This window comes from Diprion similis, chromosome 10, assembly GCF_021155765.1.
Source record: "Diprion similis isolate iyDipSimi1 chromosome 10, iyDipSimi1.1, whole genome shotgun sequence".
Lineage (NCBI taxonomy): Eukaryota > Metazoa > Arthropoda > Insecta > Hymenoptera > Diprionidae > Diprion > Diprion similis.
Window position 1 is genome coordinate 10,906,462 of NC_060114.1, and position 24,311 is coordinate 10,930,772.

General features: G+C 38.8%; 1 protein-coding gene across 2 annotated transcripts in view; it reads right to left on the reverse strand.

The window, feature by feature from the left end:
* The window catches only part of LOC124411139 (semaphorin-2A), a 282,298-nt gene that overhangs the window by 110,390 nt on the left and 147,597 nt on the right, over nucleotides 1-24,311 (reverse strand). Inside the window, exon 1 of one of the 2 annotated variants that reach the window (XM_046890060.1) lies at nucleotides 8,746-9,379. The exons of the other annotated variant lie outside the window; for it this stretch is intronic. Within the exon in view, the coding sequence (XP_046746016.1) occupies nucleotides 8,746-8,911 (166 nt within the window). The 5' untranslated portion in view covers nucleotides 8,912-9,379. Of the gene's footprint in view, nucleotides 1-8,745; nucleotides 9,380-24,311 lie in introns of those variants that run through there. 2 annotated transcript variants of the gene reach the window in all.

Consider the following 24,311-nt stretch of genomic DNA (forward strand, 5'->3'; position numbering starts at 1 on the left):
TGAGTGAAAACCTAAAACTAATCGGACTTGTCAAGAAAGATGAAAAAGTTTTTACAGAAAAATTAGAAAACATCATTTCTAAAGAAGACAAAATTCTTTTTTTTATAACAGAATAAGTTATTTTCGACCAAAACCAATACTTTCTTACCTCACCAAAGGTGACGAAAAGTAGATAAAAAAAAAAAAAAAAAAAGAAAGAAAGAAAGGAAGTCGTTGGCAGGAAATACGAAGGAAGAAACTGGACGAGGACGTTGAAATTGACTGCCAAGGGTTGGTCGTGCAGCGCAACTCTTGAATCGCGCCCCTTCGCACCGAAACTACACCGCAAATTATTTTCACCCAAGTTTTTCCATTTTCCACACCACCTCCCATATACCGAAGTATATAATATGTATACACCTAACTGCATTCAGCATGAGCAGGATTTTCGCAGTTTCTTTTCGAAAATTGAAACCTTTTATCCCAGACCACTCTCTCTCTCTCTCTTTCTCTTCCGTATTAAGTCATTTATTTGTTACTCATTGTCTTTACTCTTTTAACAATCCAATTGCATCGTGTCTTATCATTTTTATCGTACGTATTTTTGTGTATACTGACCAGATTTATTATTATTATTTGTACATAAGATGACGACCGTCTTATGGTCTTGGCCAAGCTTTAATTTGTAACGTTGAAAACAGCTGCAACTAACCACTCTGATTGTGTCCTTATTAGTTTATCATCAATAAATTTCAACTTCAACTTCAACTTCATCTTCTTCCCACGGGTTACAATCAGGATGACATGCAGGTACGAATCCACGCAGCTATCCGACAGACATTCGAGCTCCTTGAAAGTGATCCTTGCTCCCGGAAATTCAGGTAACATTCGCTACGCACGTGCTAATTGTTCCGATTCGGGTTAACGACCGTCCACATCTATATATAGCCATACCTGTTCCTCCTGCTTTTTATGCGTATATAAGGAAATTTGGTGAGGTTATATAACGTTTTTCGAGACAGATTAAAAAATGAGCGGAGTGAGAAAAAAATTCATGTAATATGCGACAGTGTTCGTCTGGAGGAAATTTTTTACTTCATAGACTGGAATTATTACTTGATCTTTCTTCTCTTCTTCTTCTTCTTTCAATATCAGGTACCGATTTTTGAACAGAAATAAAGTACCGTTTTTGAGAAAATTTTATCTGAATTATCTAGGAAAAAATCGGAAAGTTACACTCATGTTCAAATTCTAGAAAAACGAATAATGAAATCCGTAAAATTTTTCTGGGAATAAGCAATCCCCAAATTTTCCGAATATTTTCACCAAAATTCTATTTAATCCCAAAAAAGACTCAAATTATCCGATCATCAGAGTGATATTAACTTAAGTGTCTGTAAAGGAAAATTTGATTTTGCTTCTGCGGTAAAAATAGCAACAAAGAAATTCGAAGAAATCGAGAAGAGACCGGTAAGTGAGAAAGCGCGGAGGAAGTCAATTCCATAGCAATACAGGCAACTCCTGGTCCGAAGAAAAAGGAATCCTCCAAGGTTCGGCCAAACTCCGAACAAATTCAGGTATAAAGGAAAGGTCTTCCGCTCCTCCTCTACGGCAAACTTTCAAGATTACTGGAATTCCAGGCACCCGCCATGCCATCCACTATACCATATAACTAAACCAGCTGGGAAATACCTTTCCGTACGTTTTCCAAGTCCGGCCCTTACGACAGGCAATAAAATGTCGCAGAGTACCGATCTGGGCCTTCCGGCAATGGTATCTAACGAATTTATTTCCCTCTCTTTCTCCTATTTTCTGATTCCTGATCGTCAGCTAGCTTCTTAAAGTTTTACAATTTCTGCAACAATTCCCGGGACATTCAATATTCGATACACGATAAGAATTGGAAAGGAAACCGAGATCGTGTTTCGCCTAATCTCACAGATATTCACGCCAACAAAATTTACAGGAAAATAAAATCTTCAGGTGAAACGTTTTAACTTTCTAACCCTTCTTACCTGCACTTTGATCAGCGGTAGTCGATAACTATCTCGCGTCTGAATTTTACCAACTTTTATTTTATTTCAAGCAAAAAAATGGTCCTCAAACAACCAGACAAATAAAAACCATCTTTCCACTAATCCTGATGACGTCCCAGCGTTCATTTGAAGCCGTTTCATGTCTAATTGAATTTCTGAGGAGTATTCCCTCCCCCCCCCCCCCCCCTCCTCCCTCCCCCGTTCATAGAACAGAACGTTTATTATATGTTTTTATTTCAATCACCGAAGACATCGAGAAAATTCCCCATAAATTTTAACACTTGTCTATAGATAAATACATTGAATGTCTTTCCGATGTGACCTAAGTTGTATGCTCATAATCAGTAGTTCAAAATGACTAAAAAATAAAACATTTCTTTTGTTATCTGAGGAAAACCACAAAAAACACAGAATCTTGCGTATATTATATATATATAGTTATCTGTATATCTATGTATCACCGTTTGCTTCGGGGTAGCCAGAGGAATAACGGCGTGTTCTTTTGGACACAAAAGGCATTCCGGTGTATTCTGGTTCCTTAAGAAGGTGGCTCGAGGGTCTTCGGGGCCTGGCGAGCAATGGTCGACGACCAGATGAGCGCGAGAGGAAGAAGAAAAGAGAGTTAGAGAGAACGAAGATGCCCGAAATCCTGCACGAAGAGAAAACCTGAAGGCCGGATGAGAGTTTGTCGTGGACGTATTGAAAGTGGATGAGGTGTAATGTTGTTACACGTTTGAAAACCGGAACGGAAAAAATGGAAAATGATTTGTTTGATTGTATTTTATAATCCAAATTGGTGGATTCTGAAACATTTTTTTTTTTTTTTTTTTTTTTTTTGCAAATTTCCGAAAACCAATCAACTGCGCAAGTGTATTCGAAAGAATTTTGATGTTACAGCGTTAGCAGTAAGCCATAAAGGTTTCAGAAAAATAAAATTATCACAGAACAAATAGAATTCGTGATTCTTCGTATATACCTTTTCCAAAAAATTATCCAAAAATTTCGAAAAATGATTTCGATTGATAAAAACTCGGAGAGAGAACTCTGAACTGATGAAAATATGCCCAACGTAGTTACGTGATTAAAAGAAATTACCGTAAAAATGAGAAATTAGAAAAACGATTATCTCGAGGAATAAAAAAAAAAAAAATCATTCAAAATTTTCCAAAACGTGATCGAATCACAAATATCACGTAGTTATTTATTTATTCATCTTAACGCGTCAAAGCGAAAAAATTTTGACAAAACTACTTGGTACAGTGAAATTAGAAAACATCTGACCGAATTTTCGATAACGATTTCAACGGAACCATTCCACCATTTCAAACACCATCCATCCCTCGGATCCTTGCTGCAGCCGGAATGTTTTTTCGGTATCGGCTCTTCGAGGGGTCAGAATTGCCCCTTGTAACGACGAGGAAGTTGCGAAGAAACCGCTTGTTCTCTTGTCCCTAGTGTTCGTATTGCAGGCAGCTGTATCCTCCGACTGGACGAGGGTTTAGCCTCGGCATTATAGCTTATACGGTGGTACCTGAGCTTCTTACGCTCGTGTATTTCCATTTCCCGAAAGGCGGTTCGTGCAGGTACGTATCCACGTCACACCGCACCCCAAACGGCGATTCGGTTTCTCCTAGAATTTTTGTAATTTTGTAGTGAGTGAAACCGACGTTTGTCTAAAAAACGTCGCGAAAATGACGTGGAGATGATTAAAATAGAAATTCTGCAGGATTGTTTCATGCGCGGTAAGAGAATCGAAAAAATTGTTTAATCAAACGTGAAGGATATCCTCATTTCGCGATTGTTCGATTAAATTTTTACAATCTTGTCGTATCTACAGGTGTCTGATTAGAATATACAGTGTGAGTCAATTGAAACTCTGAGAATGGGATCTCAGTTGCGTTGATATCAAAGTAAGTTTAGAAATAAAGTCACGATATGACAACAAGTGAGAGATGACAACAAGACAAGATGAACCTCATTGTTGACATTTCGTGCGTCGTCTTTCCTTTGTTTTCATATCCGCATTATTGTTTCTCATTCACAGTGGTTACCTACGTGTAGACTTCGAACCTTACTTTGATCAACACAGCTGACTTCCTCTCATTCTTGGAGTTTCAGTTAAATCACTCCAGATTGGCCTAATTCATTGACTAAGCTCGTCCCATTCTCGGCGTTTTAATTGACTCACCCTGTATATGGACAAATAAACTTTATCTCAAGTGTAACGCGTGTATAGTGTATATAGGAATTCTTGAAGATGCTATTTTCACATTTTCATTTCGCCTATATAGCTATCCCCGTGCTTTTTCATACGATCGATAATTCAGACAGCGCAAGATTCAATTTCCTCCTTATTCATAGAGAACTCGTATTCGTGGCGAGGATACACATACATACATACAAACATACATAAAATACCAATGCGTATCCAAAAATGCGAGAAAGGGTAAATCGGAGAGGGAGATGAAGAATGCGGGACCAGAGGCAAGAGAAAAAGATGTAAAAACGGGGAAAATACTGGCGCAGAGATAACTTCATATACCTGGAAATGTTTGAGTCGATCCAGGCTGGCTCGAGGGATGAGAAAAGGAGGAGAAAAGCAAGGATGGTCCAGCGACCCGATTAGATGACTAGCCCGGCGCCAGCAGCTCTGTTTGCCAACAGCTTTCCAAAGTTTCGGTTACGAATGCGCCTCCGTGACGTGCATTTTTCCGTTACACACACACACACACACACACGTGTGTGCATAAATGTATGTATTTAGGTTGGTACTGTAGAGTTATACATGTGCGTGAATTTTTCAGAGAAAAAACTTGTGTCAAGATTAGATGGATTAGAACGTTTGATTCGCGTCATATTTTGAATCTGGCCTGAAACACACTGTGAAATGAGAAGTTTGAATAGTTGAATATAGATTGAAGAATTTTTTCAACATTTTTCATTTCCTAAGTTTAATTTTCAAACCAGCGAAGTAAAACAAATTGATCGATTTCAAGATTACGAGATTCTGGATTAGGGAACGAAAATTAAAGACTACAAATTCAAATTCACGATATTTCGGATCGATAAAAAATGTAAAAGAGTATGCAACAGTGACACAATTCGACTCTATTTACAAAGCTGTGATTTTTCCGATTAAATCACCCTCCCAACCCTCATCAATATCCACTATAATCAATCAAAATTGGCTTATCTCGTTTTTGCACACGTGTCTATAGTCGTTTTGCCGTTTAATTTTTAATTCGTTAAAGCTAAATCGTAGAATTTTTTGATTCCCTGAAACGTCTACGTTCTAAATTTTATCCACACATAAAAACTGACCGAAAAAGAATATACGCTACGAGTTTTATTTGTTCGACAGAATTACAGACATTTATGTACACCCATCTTTATGAAAGTACCAACCGACATAAGAAATACGTCCGTGTATGGACGCGTGTAATCACATAAACGTTTATCAGCTTGTTTACCTCGGAAGGATATACGCAGTATAAGTAATATGGTTTTATTACATCGCAAAGATAACCGAGATCTCTTCTGCTCGCTGCTTCGAAACAACAAGAATTAAATTACAAGGTACGGAGGTTTTCTTACGGGTCCCATGATATTTCAGTAGTGATTGTAGAAGAAAAAAACCTCACAATGAATTCAATACAATCAGTCATATTCAAACGAAACAGTAGATTGTTTCGATACAACAAAATTATTCTCGTCCGTCGTTCAGTTTTTCATTCAGTGGAACTTGAATTGCGATTCATCTCAAAAACTCCGTACAGGTGGTTTACGAAAATTCTTATTTAAGACTCATTTATAACAATTGTTGAAATGGATTCCACTAATCTTATATATGTTTGTAGTTCGGAATTGATTCTATAGATTTTTGAAATATTAATCGAGCGAAAAAGTAAGACTTGCGGATAAATGATGTGGAAAAATTTATTTCGTTCAATTTTTGTAGCACCAGTGTCAAAATTAGATAATCCGTTCATTTGACTTCGTTTCATCACTGCACTCTGATATCCGAGAACTTTCTCCTATCGGGTATTCAAAGGATTTCTAGATCAAAGCTAACTCTTGGGAGTTAAGCGAACTCAACCAATCGCTTTGCACACTTTCGATACCGACAACGCGGCTCCACGAACCGGACACCAAACAGAAATCGCTTTGTAGTAAACCCACTTGAATATCCAGACTCGAGACACTAAGACTTCTTAGATTATCTCAAGTTGATAAAATGGCCGACGCTTGATGTTCACTCAACCCATCGTGTACCATGATGCTTGGCATGCAGCTATAGTGAGAACCCAAGATTCGTTGATTCGTGAGCATCACTGTTCTGAATACAATTATGACATGAAAGAACATTTCAATTGGTTTCAGACATATTTGTTTTTCATTTTGGTTCGAATCTTGAGTCACAAAAATAGAAACCCAAATTGTAGCATTTCAATTTTTCGAGTTAAAGCCCTTTTCTCTCGTCTGAGATTTCCACAATTTTCTGGTCTCCACTCACACGCTCGTAACATATGTAAAGGAAATCGCAGAGTGCAATCAGCAACGACGGACTTAAAATCAACTTTAAATTACTAAAATCCTTTTAAGGAAATGAGCACTTTGATTCGGCAATCCATCCCCCTTGAAGTCCAGATATTTCACACTCGATGGTTCTGAATGTCAAAATCTCAATCCCCTGAAACCTCACCCTAGTCTGAATTTGATCAAACATGTACGATTTTTTGTTATCAGTTCATGCCTTCATCAGTGTTCCAAAGATTTGATTTGGAAGAACGTCAGTTGAGAAATCTGCATCGATAAGTAACTTCTATCGAATTCTTGGTACCTAAGTTCACGCTTGTAGATCCTAGGAATCAACTTTGTTCACCCCACATAAGACTCAAACAAGTAACCAGTTTGTCATATAATTCAACAAATAATTCCATCCAAGTTTGAACAAACATAAAAAGACTTTCAGAATACCGTAGTTGCCGTCACAAGGCATATAATATCCAGAATCCTGTCGACAGTAGTAATAAATTAATTAAGGAACGTCGTGTGTAGCCTAGATTTGCGACAACCTCTGCTGAAGACAGAGAATCTGGATACGTACGTTAATGCAAGGCCAAAATTATGTGAAAGACGAAATAGACAACGCTTGGTCTATTTCAGTCACCTCGTTAAGGCGCACAATTACTGCTGGCTTCAGTACACCGCGGCAAATTTACATGCATAGAGGATGTCTACGAGGACTAGGACGTTTGCATTCCGCATTCCATTCCATTTTCATTTCACCTTTCGCTTTCATCCTCTGCCATAGCTAAGATCATAGCTTCGGTTCGCTGCAAGCTCGTAGTTTCACTCTTTCCTCTTTCTTGTTCGTCTCTGTTCATGATACTTGATAGCCATCGGTGGCGGGTCGACGGATGGATCAAGATATTTGAAACGGAATTTCATGACCAGTATCACAATGTCTCGCGAAATGTTCTTACCGGGAGTTTAGAGCTTTAGAACTTTACTTCAACAAATTGAAACTTGTTCATTTCCTCATCAGTCGTACGACTGATGTCATAATCCTTGAAATATTCTTCGTGTTTAAGAGATGTTTTAAGATCTAGGCTGATCTCTGGTCATGCGAATATATTAGAATTCTTAAAATTGACTTTAGATCGTTTCATTATTTTAGAGTATAAGTATATCAAACTGACTGATATCATGAGCATAAAATTCTAATTTTTAACAAACGCTGATTCACAATTTTTCGAACAATTTTTTTTTTAAACAGTATTCCTAAGGTTGTGAGAATAATTCGATCATAAGTAATTTGTTTTACATCACGTCGAAGTAATCCAAAACCCAAAACTTCTTTAAATGTCTTTTTTCTAGATAAAATTATCCATAATTTCGTACCAATAATTCAAAAGTCAATTCAAGATTTCCGTGTTTGTTTCATTTTTACTTCGATATTCATCTGTCATGTATACTTTCAAATTACTGTTACTGACTTTCGTGCAGCCTGCACGTAACGCAACTTTTCTTCAATTTTCTTATAATGAATGGGAATTCAAACGTCAAGTTCGATGCTGTGAGCGCTATTTTTTTTCGTCACGCATACTCAGATTTTTCCTCAAGATATGAACAGCCCTGAATTTTAAAAAACAACGCATCTAACGCAAAATCGCCTGTCGAATCATTCTCGACAACTGATCAACTTTTCTACACAGTATCTTCACCTAAAGTAATTATAAAAATGTCGGGGAATACCTATATATACTCGTGACTAAGAAAACTCGCGTTTTCCGGACCTTAGTGGATAAGAAATGCGTATAAGTAACCCTTTTGGAGCGTCAAACGAGTTTCATTGCAGTTTGAAACAAAACCGAAACTTACAAGTCTACACATTTTCTGTCCGAAGATGAAAAAATCACGAGGCTGAAGTTAGTAACGTTAATAGTAACGAGTCATCGGGAGAAAAAATGATTATTGCGCAATTTTTGAATGACTTTCCAAGAGTTGACTTTTCAGAATCATTGTATATTCTGTTGACAATGGTTTATTAAATTTTGTAAAGTCGTAAAGAGGCGAATTAGCGATTTTTCCTGAACATGCATCGTCACATGACTAACGTTTTCAACTTCATTCTCGTAAAAAATCGTGATTATTATAATTCACAGCCCCCGGTAGAAAAGCGGCTGCATTCAAGGGTTAAAGCGTCATCCGTAAAAATGGTAATTACCTTTATGATGTCGAAGATGCGAGTGACCGCAGCATGGCTGTTCGAAGTAAGCATGTCCAGGATGAGCGCCAGCGGGTCGGCTAGCAAAGGCCCCAAGCTGTGTGAGGACAGCTGCTAGAACAGCTGCCCTAATCAGGATCATGACATCCGGTAAACGGCGTTTCATTTTTCTCGCACGCACCCTGCACTAAAATTACCGATATTTTATACCGGCTCTTTTTCCCTCTAAAACACGCTTCTTCCTTTCAGTCCAATCCCGTTTCACATGGCACTCCGCGACGATGAAATAAACCGAGAATCTGACGCCGATAAGAGAGAACCGAACAATCAAACAACCAAACAACCACTTTTCAATAGAACTCGGGACGCGCACGGTCACCAAAACCAGCAACGCGCTGAGCCGTTCAGCGCTCTCTGCTCTCACTTTGCCCTTGAAGAGCGCGCGGCTGTTGCCCTTTGCGCGCTGACTGTGCGCCTAACCAGCGAGCCAGCTTACCCAGAAGCCACCGCACAGTGCCTGAGGTTTCGAAAAAGGGCGAGCGAACCGGTCGCCGAGCGCTCGTCGTTGCTCTCTTGCGTCACCGCGGTTCTTCTGTTTCTTCAACTGGCGGGAAGCTTCGAATGGTTCGAACTTCGTGTCACTCACACACTGAATCGATATCCTTAGCAAAGAGACAGCGTCGACCGGATATCTTTTCTCAATATTTGGCCGATGCTTATCTGTGTTCACAAAATCAGCTCCGATATCACCTCGCTTCAACCGCACGTGGGAGAGCCTTCGGAATATCCAAAGACGGAAACACCGAGCCGCGAATGTTCGAATTTCGAATTTAATTCGAGAGATCAGGTCTGCTCCGTGCGAGGTTGTTTCTAACTGAAAAATTCTCGCTCGGGAGAATAATGGCTGTAAAGTCCCGCTAGAGGTGAAACCATAATAAGAAAAACACAAAGTCGACACGTTTCATCACTTCGCGGGACGCGCTACTCACTACCTTTCCTCAATCCTGTTCGCATCCGGCGTCAGGATGATCTTCTCACTCCGAAGGCGACGGGCCGACTTGCGACTACCAAGTACTATCATAACACTGAATTATTTCTATATTTCCGTTCGCTTTTCACAGTTGCGTGTGTCCTTTCATAAGTTCGTAACACTCGTAATTGGTATCGCTGATCTTATCTCGGCCAGTCGTCTTTCGACTCAGCTTCCGAACACGCGTACTTTCCAGTCGAACGAACAAGACGGAACGACTGATACCGAGTAACGTTAACCTGCCCTTTGAACGGCCGCGGCACGACTAGCCGGCTCGTTTGGAGTTTCAACGCGAGCCACCGCGCCAAGACCGGTGTCCCGATCCTCGGCTATGTTCGGGACACTTCGGGATAGTTCGGGACGCCGGTTGCGCCGAACGGTGCAGCTGGTGGTGCTGGTTTTGATGCCAGCGCGGCCGAACGTCAGCCGTGAGTCAGTCGCGCGACGCGGCTCGACGAGCTCGACGCGCCGTTTTCCTCGAGGGTGAGTCAATCCTGGATAGCTGATCCTCGCACTTGCAGTGCCGAAGCTCATTTTTTGAAATGCGCAAAAGTCTGCCACGGCCTGAATTACGAATGGTTATAATTATCGCCGAAAAATTAGCGGGTGGAAATTTCAAAACGATTCAGCTTGTTGTTAGAAACTTTTGACAATTTTAACCACATGAATTTTGATTTTTGAAACTGATCATTTTTTAGATCTATATATTGGAGTTTGTGCGAGGTGAATTAATTATTGCATTTTTTTTTGGGCTAAACGATGGGTACGATTTTTTCAGATTTATTCGGTCAGATTCTGTATAATAGTTAATCGTTTTTGATTGAAAGCGGAATTTTTAACTGTAGGTGCCTGCATGAACAAGAATGTTATAAAAAATTGACAGAAATAAGTATTTGTCGTAGAATATGATCGTAATTTTAAACAGAGAGTTTTTTTTAGGTAAATTCAATATGATTAGCTTTTTATTTCCTGTATAAAGTCACAGCTACTGTGAAATTGTAATATGATTAGTGATTTCGTTACTATAAGCATCACTTGCAGGCAATTTGATGATAAAAAAATTAACTAATTTCATAAAAGTATATTGTCAAAGCAACGGCATCGTAACTGATCAGATGGCATATCTTTTTACAGGATGTTACATTTTTATACAACTAAGACGACTGTGAGTTTTATGAAAGTTTATTTGTTAAGCATTGGAACAGAAGTCAAGCCTATTGAAAAACTCTCTTTTCAACATCGTCGAGAATAGTATGATCTAAGAATACATTGAATACCTACGATAAATTCAAACAGAACTGAAACGCTTGTTTTCACAAACGTTATTTATACTGGAGGTTGTAGCTTCAGATGCTTAGAAATTTTCTCTCAGCTTCAGTGACGTGTCCCATTAACCAGTGAGATCGTAAAATTTAAAAACCATTCAACGGAATGAGAATGAGAGGATGGCGTGGTGTAAGGCGACTCAAGCAACCTTCTACAGGGGAATTGAGAAGCACCACTTTTGTGCGGGCTCTTCGTCGACTATACAACAGAAATGGCTTTGTTCTAAATAATTGTAAGATTCTTAGTATAACGCGCCTTGATACCACGCGACTTTCCGCCGCCAACCGGAAGCGGAACAAAGGGATGAAACGGGCCAGCGTCAGCGTGTAACAAATTTTGAAAACTGTCTGGAGAAGGACAATACTTGTAGCTATGCTTGCAGAAATGCCCGCCATGCAAGGTTACTCTGCCAACGCCGGTAATTCTTCGGCTTAGGTTAAGTTTGCGAACCCCATGGGTGGTATTGAGAACGAAAATGGAGGCGTAGCTAAGCAATATGGCGGCGAGAAGTGCGCTATCAGCAAACTGCATTTCGACGATTACGTAAATATAAATGTACAGAAAACTCAGTGCAAGCTGTAAAGCTTTAATTATTTCGCAAGGAATCGATATACCGCGAAAAATACGATGAAAAAAGATTTTTAAAATTAAATATGGTCCACTCAAAGTAACGCAATATTTTACCACCAGATGTCATAGTATCACATTTTCCTTTCAAATACTTGCGGTAGAACCTATGCTAAATTATTAATATAACTTTAGATATTTTCCTCGATAAATCAGGCGCCAATATTTATTATAAAGCTATTATTACCGAAGAGCAGAAGTCGTGGAAAAAAAAAATGTTTTACCGTGCTAATATCGGATAGCGGTTTAATGTATGTGAGCCAGTATTTGGTCCACGATAACACGAGGAAGAAATAAATTAATGAGAATAGTTGAATCCAGATGAGACCACAATTCGGAATGATTTGAGCTCCTCTCGTTGGTTTGATCGTCCGAGGGTAGAATAGTAGCCGTTCTTGACGGCCAGTTTGTTTGCTTGTTTGTGCGTGTGCTCGTTTATTTCTGAGGGAAAAATGTTGAGAGCAGCTTGGAGCGAGGTACCCACTGTCCTGCACGTATCCCTGCTTCTCTCGATGCGTTTGATCTTGTCCGGCTCTGTACACCGAGCGCCATTTTATTGGCAAACAGAAAACAGCTCAAAACATACACCCAAGCACATCCTATCCGCATACATAGGTCGACAAATAATACGGAAGAAGCATATAGAGTTAATTAACAAACACGGGACGATCTCTTTGCAAGCCGCGGTCCGAGCCTCACGGTCGGCAAATCACACTCTTCAAAATTCATCTCAACTCCGAAATCATTCTTCACGTAAATATTCACGTGCAGCTCTAGCTCGCTTAGCCGTAAGGGTAGCTGAATAAACCTCATCGCTAAGTTCGATAGATTATTTTTTCAATATCTTTACGAATTTGAAGCATCACGAGATTTTTGATGACAAAATATATTGACGTCCGAACTAAAGTGTTGATAGAAATAGCAAGCTGGGTAGGTTATTCAACTCCGGAGACTTCGATTTGTGATATAGTAGGTACAATAATTATTCCTGTAAAATGGATGAAAAGACTTTTAGAATGATTTCAATTTAAAACACTGATTGGACACAGTGATGTCGTTTTAATAAACACTCAATTCAATCAGTTCATTGAATCTAGAAAAATTTTTACTTAAGGGTCTCCGAATGGGGGTTCAATTTCGTGTTTACGGCATCGACAATTTTTGCTGTCAAAATTGATGTCTATCATGACCTGGTGGACTAAAATCGAGATTTCTTGATGCCCTTTGAATCTTTTATGTTCAACACAAGAACATTCCATGTAAGAATTGACACTTATCATCAATGTCATGGACTCTTCAAACGTACTTATGAGAACAAAGATATCGATATGCCTTGATAGTAGCTTCAATTTGGATATTGTAAGCCAGTGATTATGTAAGCGCATCAAATGCATAACGTGACTTGAAAGAAGTTAAATAGGCACAGGTATTAATAATGTCGACTTCTGAAGCCTTATTAGCGATAGTGATCATTTTGAAAGAACAAACTTTGGTTGATTTTGTTGATACGAACATTTCGGTAGACTTCCAGTAAGGAAATAGTCATTTGAAACCAGAAGAATATTCTTGCAAAACTGCTCAACAGAATTACCGCGCGTTATTCGAAAATTCTTTGGAAAAATCTGACAAAAGTAACTAGTCAAATACAACGTGCAACGAAAAATGCTTCCAAAATCATTGGAAACCAATATTTGACTAGCTCAGGCTGTCTATCATGCAACTCGTCACATTTCACATTCTCACATTTCCTACCAAGTTTGCAAAGTCTAGTCAACCAATCAAAATACTCGGATGATAGGAAATGTGAAGAGTTACATGATAGCTCTCCAGTTCACAGCTGTGACTGGCTCTGGCTTCATTGGTCAGAAATTACGGTAAAGAAGAAAAGAAGAAAGGACAATATACAGACGGAGAAAGACACATGGACGAATGGATCGGTCGGCTGGCGAAAGGGACGAAAATACGCCGCAGGAAAGAGAAGAGAGCTGAGAACTCGGGACTCGGCAGCCTCCCAACCCCTCGTCGGGTCCAGTAAATTATACTTAATATCTATCCTGCACGCAGGGTAACCCTTACTTAGGTTATTCTTCTCAACCGCAACACATGTTAGACAACGGCATGGCCGCTATTATTTCACTCTCACCTCATCCTCCTGCACCTTCTCCTGGTCCGCCATCACCTCCCACAAAAGTGAGCGGCGGCCCTCACCTCATCCTTTTAATGTCTTACTTTGCAGTCTGCGTCGTTGTGGATTATATAAGGTGCGTGCCTGTGTGTGCGGGCTTCTGCGCATCACGAAAAGGGACCCGTTGGGAGATCGTGGCGGAAGAAGAAGGAGCAAAGAGAGAGGAAAAGGAGCAAGAAGCTCTCCTAGAACGACGCTCTTCTGTTCCACAAAATCCGCTTATACCCCGCCGATTCTTGGTATCCTTCTCGTCGTCGCACGTTAAGACGTCAAAGAAATCTTGAATACTGCAGAAGAGGACGAGGCAAAGTTTTTCCCTAAATTCAACCTCCCTAGAGGAAATACTCGGTTTCTATCCTGTTTACTGTTTATTTTCAACTCTCTCTCTCTCTCTCTCTCTCTCTCTCTCTCTCTCTCTCTCTCTCTCTTCGTCTTGGGTTTTTTATTTCCACGATTTTCTCTCACTTTGCTTACTAGCGGATGACTGAAAATTACTTTTTATTTTTCACGGGAGTGTAAGACTCGCGAAAATGGACAGGAAGCTGAGTACTATCGTAATAATTTTCTTTCTAATTTCAGATAGATGGAAATTCAAGACAAGTCTGATTCCGATAATCAAAACTTTAACATTTTTAGTTTAAATTACATTTTCGCAACCAAGTTTCGAAGTAATCCTTGCATTCGGAATATCACGTTATCTAGTTGAAAATACTTCTGTAGCTGATTTGAGAGCCCTGTTAAAAAATCTTCACAAGAAGCTTTATAAGACCCCGACTTATTTTTTTCTACAACCTTACAGAAAAGTCAACTGATTGTAAGTCTGTAACACATACTGTAACTCAAAGGCTGGCGTTGTAACAGCGCTGCACCAAAATGAGAGATATTACTTCCCCTGAGCAGGAAAATATGTTGAAAGTGATGTAGTAACGTAAAATTGATATCACGGTTTCCAGGCGGAGTTGTTGAAACTTATTTTTTTTTACACCATGCGCAGATTTCGAGACATCCGTTAAGATAAGATAACGAAAACACGAAAAATCCGTTACTCATAATTCTGTAATTCTATTTATGACACATTATTCAGATAAAAGTGTGGTTTGCAACCACAATTTGGCATTATACTTGTATGAAATTGTTTAAATTTGGGTAATTATAAGAAATTCATAAAGAATCTGTTATTGTACTATAAAAAAACCTTGTAAAACATATGATGTATTTTATTGTAAGATTACTTTATGTTACGAATTTATATAAGTTATATCTATCTACATGGCACTAGCCACTATTAAATTCCTTTGTAAGACCAATTAGTTGAAACAAAAAAATGATATATATACATGAAATTGTTTAAGCATTTGTTCTAGGTTTTCGTATATAGAGAAATAAATATTAAATATTAAGTATGAAATTCCCCCTTTGATGAATATGAATTTTCCTTGTTTCTAGCTCATCGAAAACCTGTCAGTGTAATAAAAAAACAACGATTCGGCTATTTTTAGTGTTTCACCCGATCGAATGAACAGCCTCAAAGACTTTTCGTTTTCGGGTGACCCTGAATAATTCGAGATTAATCAACGCAGAGGCACGCGAATTATAAACGCATCTTTGGAAGCAGCTATAAAACGGCATCAAAGGAAAGGGATGGCTGGGCTGGGCGACGGAGCGCGTTAAGGGCGGATGAAGGGTAGGGGCGTCATCAAAGTGACCGATATAGTGCGATCGACGAACAGCAGCCATCCGCAATTTATATAATGCCAATCTTATACGTTATAGCTACTGGCGACCCGTCCAAGCTGGGCTTCCGAAGGGCGTCACGGTGAATTTAATTAATGCAATTTAGCATCCATCCATCATCCACCGCGTTTTTGCCTAACAAGGGCCGCCCTCGCCTCGCCTCGCCTCGCCTAGCCTCTGCACACGAAGACACCACCAGCTCCGGAATATCAAACGCTTATATACCTTTTACTCCTACCTTGGTACCTCGATGTCGCTAATTCCTATCTATTTCGGGGACCTCATCCTCTCGGTACTAAAGCTTTCCAAAAGGATCGTCGTCGTGTCCTTTTTTATTCCGTAAGGGCCTCGTTTTTTAATTTTTTTTTAATACGCATTCCGGAATATCGTATAATATCCATATTTTGAAACCGCGAATCGTTCTCATCAAACTTGTCACTCAACGTTGAATGAATTTCCCTTTGCGCAATAAATGCCGAAATTCACTGAAATTTCCGCTCTCTAAATAGACATTTTAATTCAGTCGCTTACTAGGATTTCGGCTAGTTGTCTGCATCATAAATCGCAATATCGCATCATTAATATTTCAGAAGTATTTAATCCGAGTAATCCTCCACGTCAAGAAGAGTTTCAATTAATATTTCTAAATTGAACCATTTTGAAATCTGAAACGTTTGCTCAACGATTTCTTTACTCTGTTCTTGAGAAAAAAAGTGTTTCATAAAATACTGAAACATTTTACGACTCAAGTTCAGAAGTGACCCGGTTAATTTGACACAGGTCTAAAGAGGCCTTTTTTATGTTGATTATCTTCCATTACCCCACGAGCAAATGTTTCAAATTCTCGAAACAGAGTGAAAACGATTGAGAAAGTAAAAACTGAAGTAAAGTCAAGAGAAGAAAGAAAAAAAAAAGAAAGAAAGAAAGAAAAATCCTCGCATATTGAAATCGTTGACCACGATATCGTGCAGTACATTGTGCGTGTAATATCGAGGCATAATGGCGTCAGCTGCGTCTCTTCCGCATCCCCTTAACAAAAAGTGAGACTCTCATGCTCGCATCTAGTTCGAACGGAGATAAAGTCACAGGGTGCTGCATGGGGTTGTTTTTTATTTCCCCCGCCTTGAGGTGTAGCGCCGCGACATTTTTTAACCTCTTTCCACTCCTCTGGGTTCTGGTCGCTTTTCTACTCCTCGTCCTTCAGCGAACGCTTAAGCACCGGCACCCCGTCAAGATAGCGGTAACGTCCTTCTTCCTAACGTTTTCCGATAAAGGTAGATGGAAAACGGCTCGCGAACCGCGGCTACGTCTTCGTCTACGCAAAAGCTTCTGAATAAATAATAATTCCTTCACCGAGTGATATACCTCTAGGTATACCTAGATCGTGTACCCTTTTTTTCTGTTTTTATTATTCGCCTCTCTTATCTCGGGGTGCAAAAATTTTTTCGTTTTTCTACCAACTTCGTCTCCTTCTTCATATTTATTCGGTATTCAATTTTTCTTACTTCCGCAACAGAGATAAGCGTCGTGAATTCATCAAACACAATTATGAATGTTAAAGGATCTCGTAGAATCCTTATGGAAACTACCTGCTGGTCGAATTGGCTGGATTTTCAGGAAATATAAGCTTCGTTGGAAGGGGGTTGGAAGGATTTTTTTATATCTGTGGATGACGCGATTTTTATGAATTACAGAACTTTCAGGAGATTCGAAATCAAATGTATCAATTGCCCGTCACGAGTTGTAAATAATTTTTGTATTACTTATAAATTGCGAAAAAAATTGAATTGACAAAATTTTTTCATTTCAATAAAAAATTCATGTATTCCGTCAAAAAATAAAATACGTTAAATCCATAGATTTGTAATTCTTCGAATTGCTCAGGAGTAAAATTTCACCTCAAGGATTTACGTATAGTCGAGAGATTGGAAACATTCAAATGGGACCGAATCAACTTTCACCCTTGTTTCAAAGATTGTCTAAAAAATTTACAGAACTTCGTCATTTCGCTTTGATTTACAGTTATGAATTAATTAATACATCTATAATTCCATTGAATATTCGTTATCCTGTTACACAAGTGTCCTCTAATACTATATTGATTTAAAAAAATTTCATAGCACTCTATCAAGTTTTTTTCCTCCACTTATCAAACTTTCCTGGACTCACCCTCTCTTTCCATCGATACAGGCGATCGCGCAGAGTCTTGTGGTTAAACGGAAGACCCCGTAAAGTTCTACATCATAACTTGGAAGTTTTATGGGATACGATGTCCGAGAGACAAGGAATCGGGACGACTAACGCGGGGGAATTCGCATCACGTATCTGGGGAAGAAGGGTTGATATTATCCCTTATAGGACGAGTGTAAATTACGGCGTCGGTACAATTAGGTAAGACATCGTACCTGCAGCCACTGCAGCGTCGCCCATTAATTAAGACTAATTGGATGTCGGGATGCAAAGTCCTCTTGCATGCATTTGCGCCCAATCACCAGACCGGAAGTAGTCGAACAACCCCTCATACATGCAGAGAGACGAAGGAAAATAGAGAAATTTAAAACGAGGAATGGAGAATGAGAAAATTTCTCGTCAAATTAGTCCGCAGGAGAACCGGTTCAGGAGCGTAATAATGATCATCGAGCCTAATTATACCTCATTTCGTAACGATTCACACGATTTAGTTCTGGATTTGAACTCTTCATTGAAATTTCATTCGCTACTTGACTGGCTGATACTAGTGAATTGATTGAAGTTCGAAATTGAATGAAATCCGATTCATCTAATCAAGTTTTTGTACTCTTTGACTTTACTGAAGTAATAAAAAATATGAAAACGCACTCAATTAGATCAAGTTAGTTGACACGAATTGTTGGTTTAGAATCAACTCTGAATACGGTAATATCTACAAAAAATTTATGATATGTCTTCTTTTTCCTTTCAATTCCGATTTATCAATTCAGCTATACGTTAGACAAGATTTAAAACGATTATCAAAAAATACCATTTTTAGATAGAGCTATCGAAAGAGTTTCAGCACCATAGTTATTAAGTTATACGTACATTGGAATATTACTATGACTTTTCATACTTAATTAAGAAATAATAATAAAATGATTTAAAAAAAAAAGCACTTTTTGTTGAAGTGAAAATAACGTGTAAAAAAAAAAAAAAGAAAAAATCAAACTAGTAATACGTAAACACTCAACATGATCGAATGTCTGCCAATTATATTGTTGAATTTACCAATTGTAGGAAAAAATATTCCCTTTTTTATTCAAAGAATGCTATTTGATTCGATAAAACTGTGATCAAAAAAACAATTTGTATTATTCAGTAAAATCACGTTTATTATAATCAACGGAAGGTTTTTTCTTTCGTAATTGATCGCGTACTAGTCGAGTCTGATAAATTATTCATTTTATGATTATGACTGAAATTATTGAATACAATTAAATGAAAATTCAAAACAAAGAAGATCAAAGTGGTAAAATTTAACCAAGCCAGAAATTCAAAAAACTGAAAATCTTTGATAATTCAAAATTTCGATTTTTCAGATTTAAAAATTGTCTCATTTTCGCACTTTAGGAACTTTGACTTGCCAAAGTAACGCCCCTTCGCCATTATGTTCTTTCAGAACGTTGCACTTTCGGAATTTGATCGTCAGGTTTTCGGACCATTCAAAACCGATGTTCGGTCAAAGTTTCAACTTTTGTCACCAAAAAATTCGGTATCAAGCGCTTTCAGAACCTTTTAAATTCAGAATTCGAGCCCCGGCCCAAATTCTGAAAGTCATTCACGAGAAATCTGCAGTCTCAAACAGATGATGCAACGAAAGTCCATCGCACCAGTCAGTTTCAGGTGAATATAAATAATGGTTTGCAAAACGGGTGTCAGCGTTGTGATAATGATATCTGTGACACGGTAGGACGCCCATTGGATGCGGATGTTATCGGCCACCATAGAGAGCGGCTCAGATCGCTTTTCTCTTCTCTACTCCAAGGGGAAATTGAAACAGCTAACCAGGTTGGGGTTGACGAGGGTGTCCAACAGGACGGACGCTGCTCGACGAGCGAGCGTACGAAGCGGACTCGCCGATCCAATCAAACGAACGCATATCAATGAGTCGTTTTGGAGGGAAAACGGATTACACACGTGTCAGGATGCTCTGTTGGTACGAAGTGTGGACGTTAGAATTAGGGGGTGAAGACTGGGCCTGATATTTTACTCGAGTGCCTGTTAGGGGTTGTTATTGCGGAAGTGTTTGGTCGATGAAAATCTTTTTATCTCATCGCAGAACGACGTGGAAAAAAATTTCATGTCGATTTTGCATTTTTTAGGGTGAATATATCGCGTGTCAGATGCCAAAAGTGCGTAGATATATAAAATAAGACGGTTGTGAAATTTTATTTTCTGTCAATCGCTTTGTAAACATATTCTTAGCCTGAAAATGAAAAAAGAATTGATTACTTTGAAAGAGAAGAAAAAAAAATTGATGAAAAAAAATTGATATTTTTTTTTTATGTTTCAGAGCCAAACTTAATCGGATTTTCAATCAGATAGAGTTTTAAAGCTTTTTGACGGTACGATGTGACAAAATTATGACTGAATATTGAATTGATTTGTTTATCTATTACTTTAATTCTTTCGACCAATCCTGAGCTATCAAAACTTTAGGTTTAACCAGTAAATCAAATAATTTAGAATACTTAAAACAACTGTGTAATCTAATTTTTTATTGGATTTATTTCAAAGAATTAAGTACTTGCAACGTTTTTGGCATTCGTGTTTGGACATAGAAAGAAGATTTTTTGCAAGAATTTTCCAAAGATTTTTACCCATAAAACAAACAGCTCAAATCAGTCAAATGATTTCCATTTAACAAGAACGAATTTCATCAATTTTTCCAAGCCTTGACTTGTTGCATATAGAATTTCTACCATTGCTGCAGGGTAGTCAAAATTATAATAAATACCTTTAAAAACTTGTCACACATGTAAGTACAGTTAATATCTCGTTCATTTCTACAGCATTCCCTTCGAGCTTCGAAATCGCTTTTCTTTACTGCTAGTAACTCTGCAAGCATTGATAAAATCTGAATTCTAACTGATAAAACACGATTCCTTGCGTGTATTATTCTAACGAGATTCTAATGTTACCTTTCGTGTAAGATTGAGGATATATTATAACGGATCTGATTTCGCCTGTTATTCGCCGTAACCAATGGCTAAGAATAACTCTTCAAAGGTACTGAGAGGATCGTGTCGCATGATGTTTCACTTTGAAATTCAAGTATGCAGTCCACGTCATAAGAACAAGAAAACACCATATAGGTATTCGTTGTTATGCAACTCGCTGTTAAAGCTCGCAATCCTATATCTATCCGCGTATTTTCTTCCTCGTTCTGTGTGGAGTTGCAAAAAGTGACAATTACCCAGCTGGAGTTTCGTAGTAATAAACTCCAGACGCTGTATTAAGTTTTCAACTGTGGCTCGACGCGTTACAAAAAGCTCGGAAAAACTCTCGAGATGTAGAAAAACAGGCAATCTAAATCACTCGAGGAATATCTGCCGTAATTTTGGCGTGTGCTCAATGCCGTGATTCAAATGTGAGGGTTTTTTCTCTTCTGATTACAGCGTCAACATTTCTACATCCATTTCATTTCCGTCCGATCAAAGGTATCCAACTATGAGGAACTGCCGCGAAACTAAAACATAGAAATAATTGAACTATGCCAGAAGAAAACTCTGAGAAACATATTAAACGAAGTACAGTAGTTTGTACCAAATGAGATAATAAGGAAAGACACAAATATGGATATCATCAGTCAAACACGAAATGCAAACTTTCTCCCAAAGATAGAAGGATAGGTTATACCGATATTAAAGTTGGCTAGTTGCAAAACTACGCATCCAAACACCTAGCGCTTCAAAATTTAGAAAATAAACCTCCATTTTAATGTAAATAAAAATTGACTGGATTAGAAAATATGAAATGATTATACACAACAAATAGCGTTTATTGGTACTAATCACTGAAGATTTACCTGCATGTTGTTCTAAATTTCGTAAAGAAAAATTCAACTTATTGTTTACCAAAACAGACTGTGAGTGAAAATGAAGTTAAAAAAAATTATTTCCGTCTAAATTTGATTATGAACTACTGACTCTGGTTTTTTAACATTTCGTTCGTACATAATCTTGAAGAACAAAAAATCTGCTTCAATCAAATTGAATTTAGTTGATTTCATTCACAGTTTTTGAAGCTCCTTTCCTTCTTAGGAGTGATCAGATTTCACGACGCAGTGAAATTCACTGAAAGTGACCAAGAGTGAAAAATTTATGAGGTATTTTTGGAATCACGAAGTCTACAACGTTCGAATACGTGAACATCGAACGCTGATAATTCAGTTTCTTTCTCAATACGACATCGAAATGCTACGTCGATCAGTGTACGTGCCAGAGGAAGAAAACACGAGATGGACCCAAAGCGAATGGTGAATAAGTGAAAATAGGGAGTGACACGGCGGCGGCCGAAGGCGGAAATTAAATAAGTTAAGTTTTCGAAAGAATCTGAGAAGGACGAAGGAGTGAAAGAAGGGACGAAGGGAGTGAAGCGGGGTGACGACGTTGGCGAAAAAGAGGGAGAAAGGTTATGGAAGAAGTGTGGCGGTGCGGGAAGAAAATGGTAGAAAGGGGGATGAAGGGAGGGAGGCGGAGAAGTTGGCCGGAGTGAGGTGACTGGAAAGAATCAAAAGAACAAACAGAAACTAAGAGGAACCTGAGGAACCACCCCTGAAACCACCCTGGCGACCAACGTAAGACAAACGTGACTTGAGCTGCCATTTTGTGCCCCTCGGTACAGACAGAATCGGGGAGAGTGACGCGAGCCGTGTTGGCGTCGCCTCAACGAATTTTCAAACTTTGCCCCGGAGCTGGCCGACAATTTTCCGTCTCCTTTTCCGCTCCTACTTCTCTGTCTCTCTCTTTCTAAAACTCTCATCACTTTTTCTTAGTCTCTTTCTCTTTCACCGCGCTCTTGGAAAGTTTGGTGGAAATTTTTTAGTAGCGTTTCTTTACGACCAAGTTTCTTCATTATGTCAATATGGCCGCGCGTCGTGGCGCTGGAATCGCTCTGAATCCCCCCCTCCTTATCCTCACCGTTGCTCTGGTGACCTAACCTGATTTTTGATAAATTGCCAGCCGATTTAACCGAGCAAAGTCTTCTTGCCACGTGGAAGATGGAAGCTGCGGTTGGCGGAGTAAAATGTGAGAAAAAAATATGGGTACAATGAACTGATCCAAGACTGATTTCCGGACTCAGCCAATTATGCACCAGTCACCCGCAGCGCGATTTCAGATCAATTCAACTTCCGGCGCTGCATCACAGCTTTTCCATCAGAACCTCACGTGGGTTTAATAGATTCGATCAGTGTCTGTGAGCCACCCTAGAATTTTCTAATTTCGTTTTTACATGATCGTTTTTCGGTTGTGAATATATCGGGGAGTTGTACTTGAGGTATTTCAACTTGGCTTCTGAAAAATCTTAGCCAAGAAGAAGAATCAGGAACAAGAAGAACAATTTGATCGGATTTCAACATTGGAATTCGAGATCTTCGAACTAATCACTTTCGTCCTAAATTCCACCAGTTACGAAGAAGTAAAGAAAAATTATTAACATTGTACAGAGCAGCATACATATCACACAGGAAGAACTCTCACTTAGACTCCGATCTCGTAAAGACGACTTGCCATATTGATCAACCGTCGTTTTAGCCTCTTATTTATTTATTTATTCATGTCCTCTTACTTATTTACACAGTAGATATGCGCTGGGAGTTCGTACTTCCTCTTTTAAGTTGTTGGATAAAAAGTTGGAAACTGTCATTTGTATCATCCATCCAGGAAATAATAAATTGTATATTATAGGCGAGTTGAAGCATAGCTATACTGCACTTTGGAATAGGTAAATGTGTTTTAATTCAGGCTCACAAAACATAGATTGTCAAAAAACAATCTAAAATTTATCCAATCCTTCTCATTCGTCATGAAAATTCTTTTTACTAAATACTTATCAATCTCAGAGAAACCTCCCTGACACCGATTTTTCGGACATTACAAGTACCGTCGATTCTATTCTGGATCGTAAGTGACGAGCAGTCGTTTTAAAAAGTAATCACGGTGAAGAAAGAAAAAAAGAAAACACGACGTCGGTGAAGAAAAATAATTTCTCTCCAGTGACGTTCACTAAATGGATAAATTATTCAGACCTAAAGTAGTATTTTGATGGTCAATGGAGTCTAGCGTTCACTAAAAGTAAGGGTCTGATCGCACAGAAACGATTCTGAAGACGATGCGTGGGAGTTGAGTTCACGTCGTTCACGTGGCGACTCCAGTATTCATACACAGGCAGCGTGCTGGAGCGGCGTTTTCCAGCAGACATTATATTACGTGCTTGAGTTTACACTGTAATTTTGAAATAGGCAGTTACAAAGATGGGAGGAATGGTGATGAGAGTACTGCCAGCGTAGTTCTCATGCTTGAACTGACTCTGGAAGGTGAAGGTAAAGAGCAGGTACACACCTTACATCCACGGCTCGAAATATTCTCTTCTTAAATTTATAACAGCGAGGTACATACGTAAGTCAGAACGTAATACCGAGTCGCC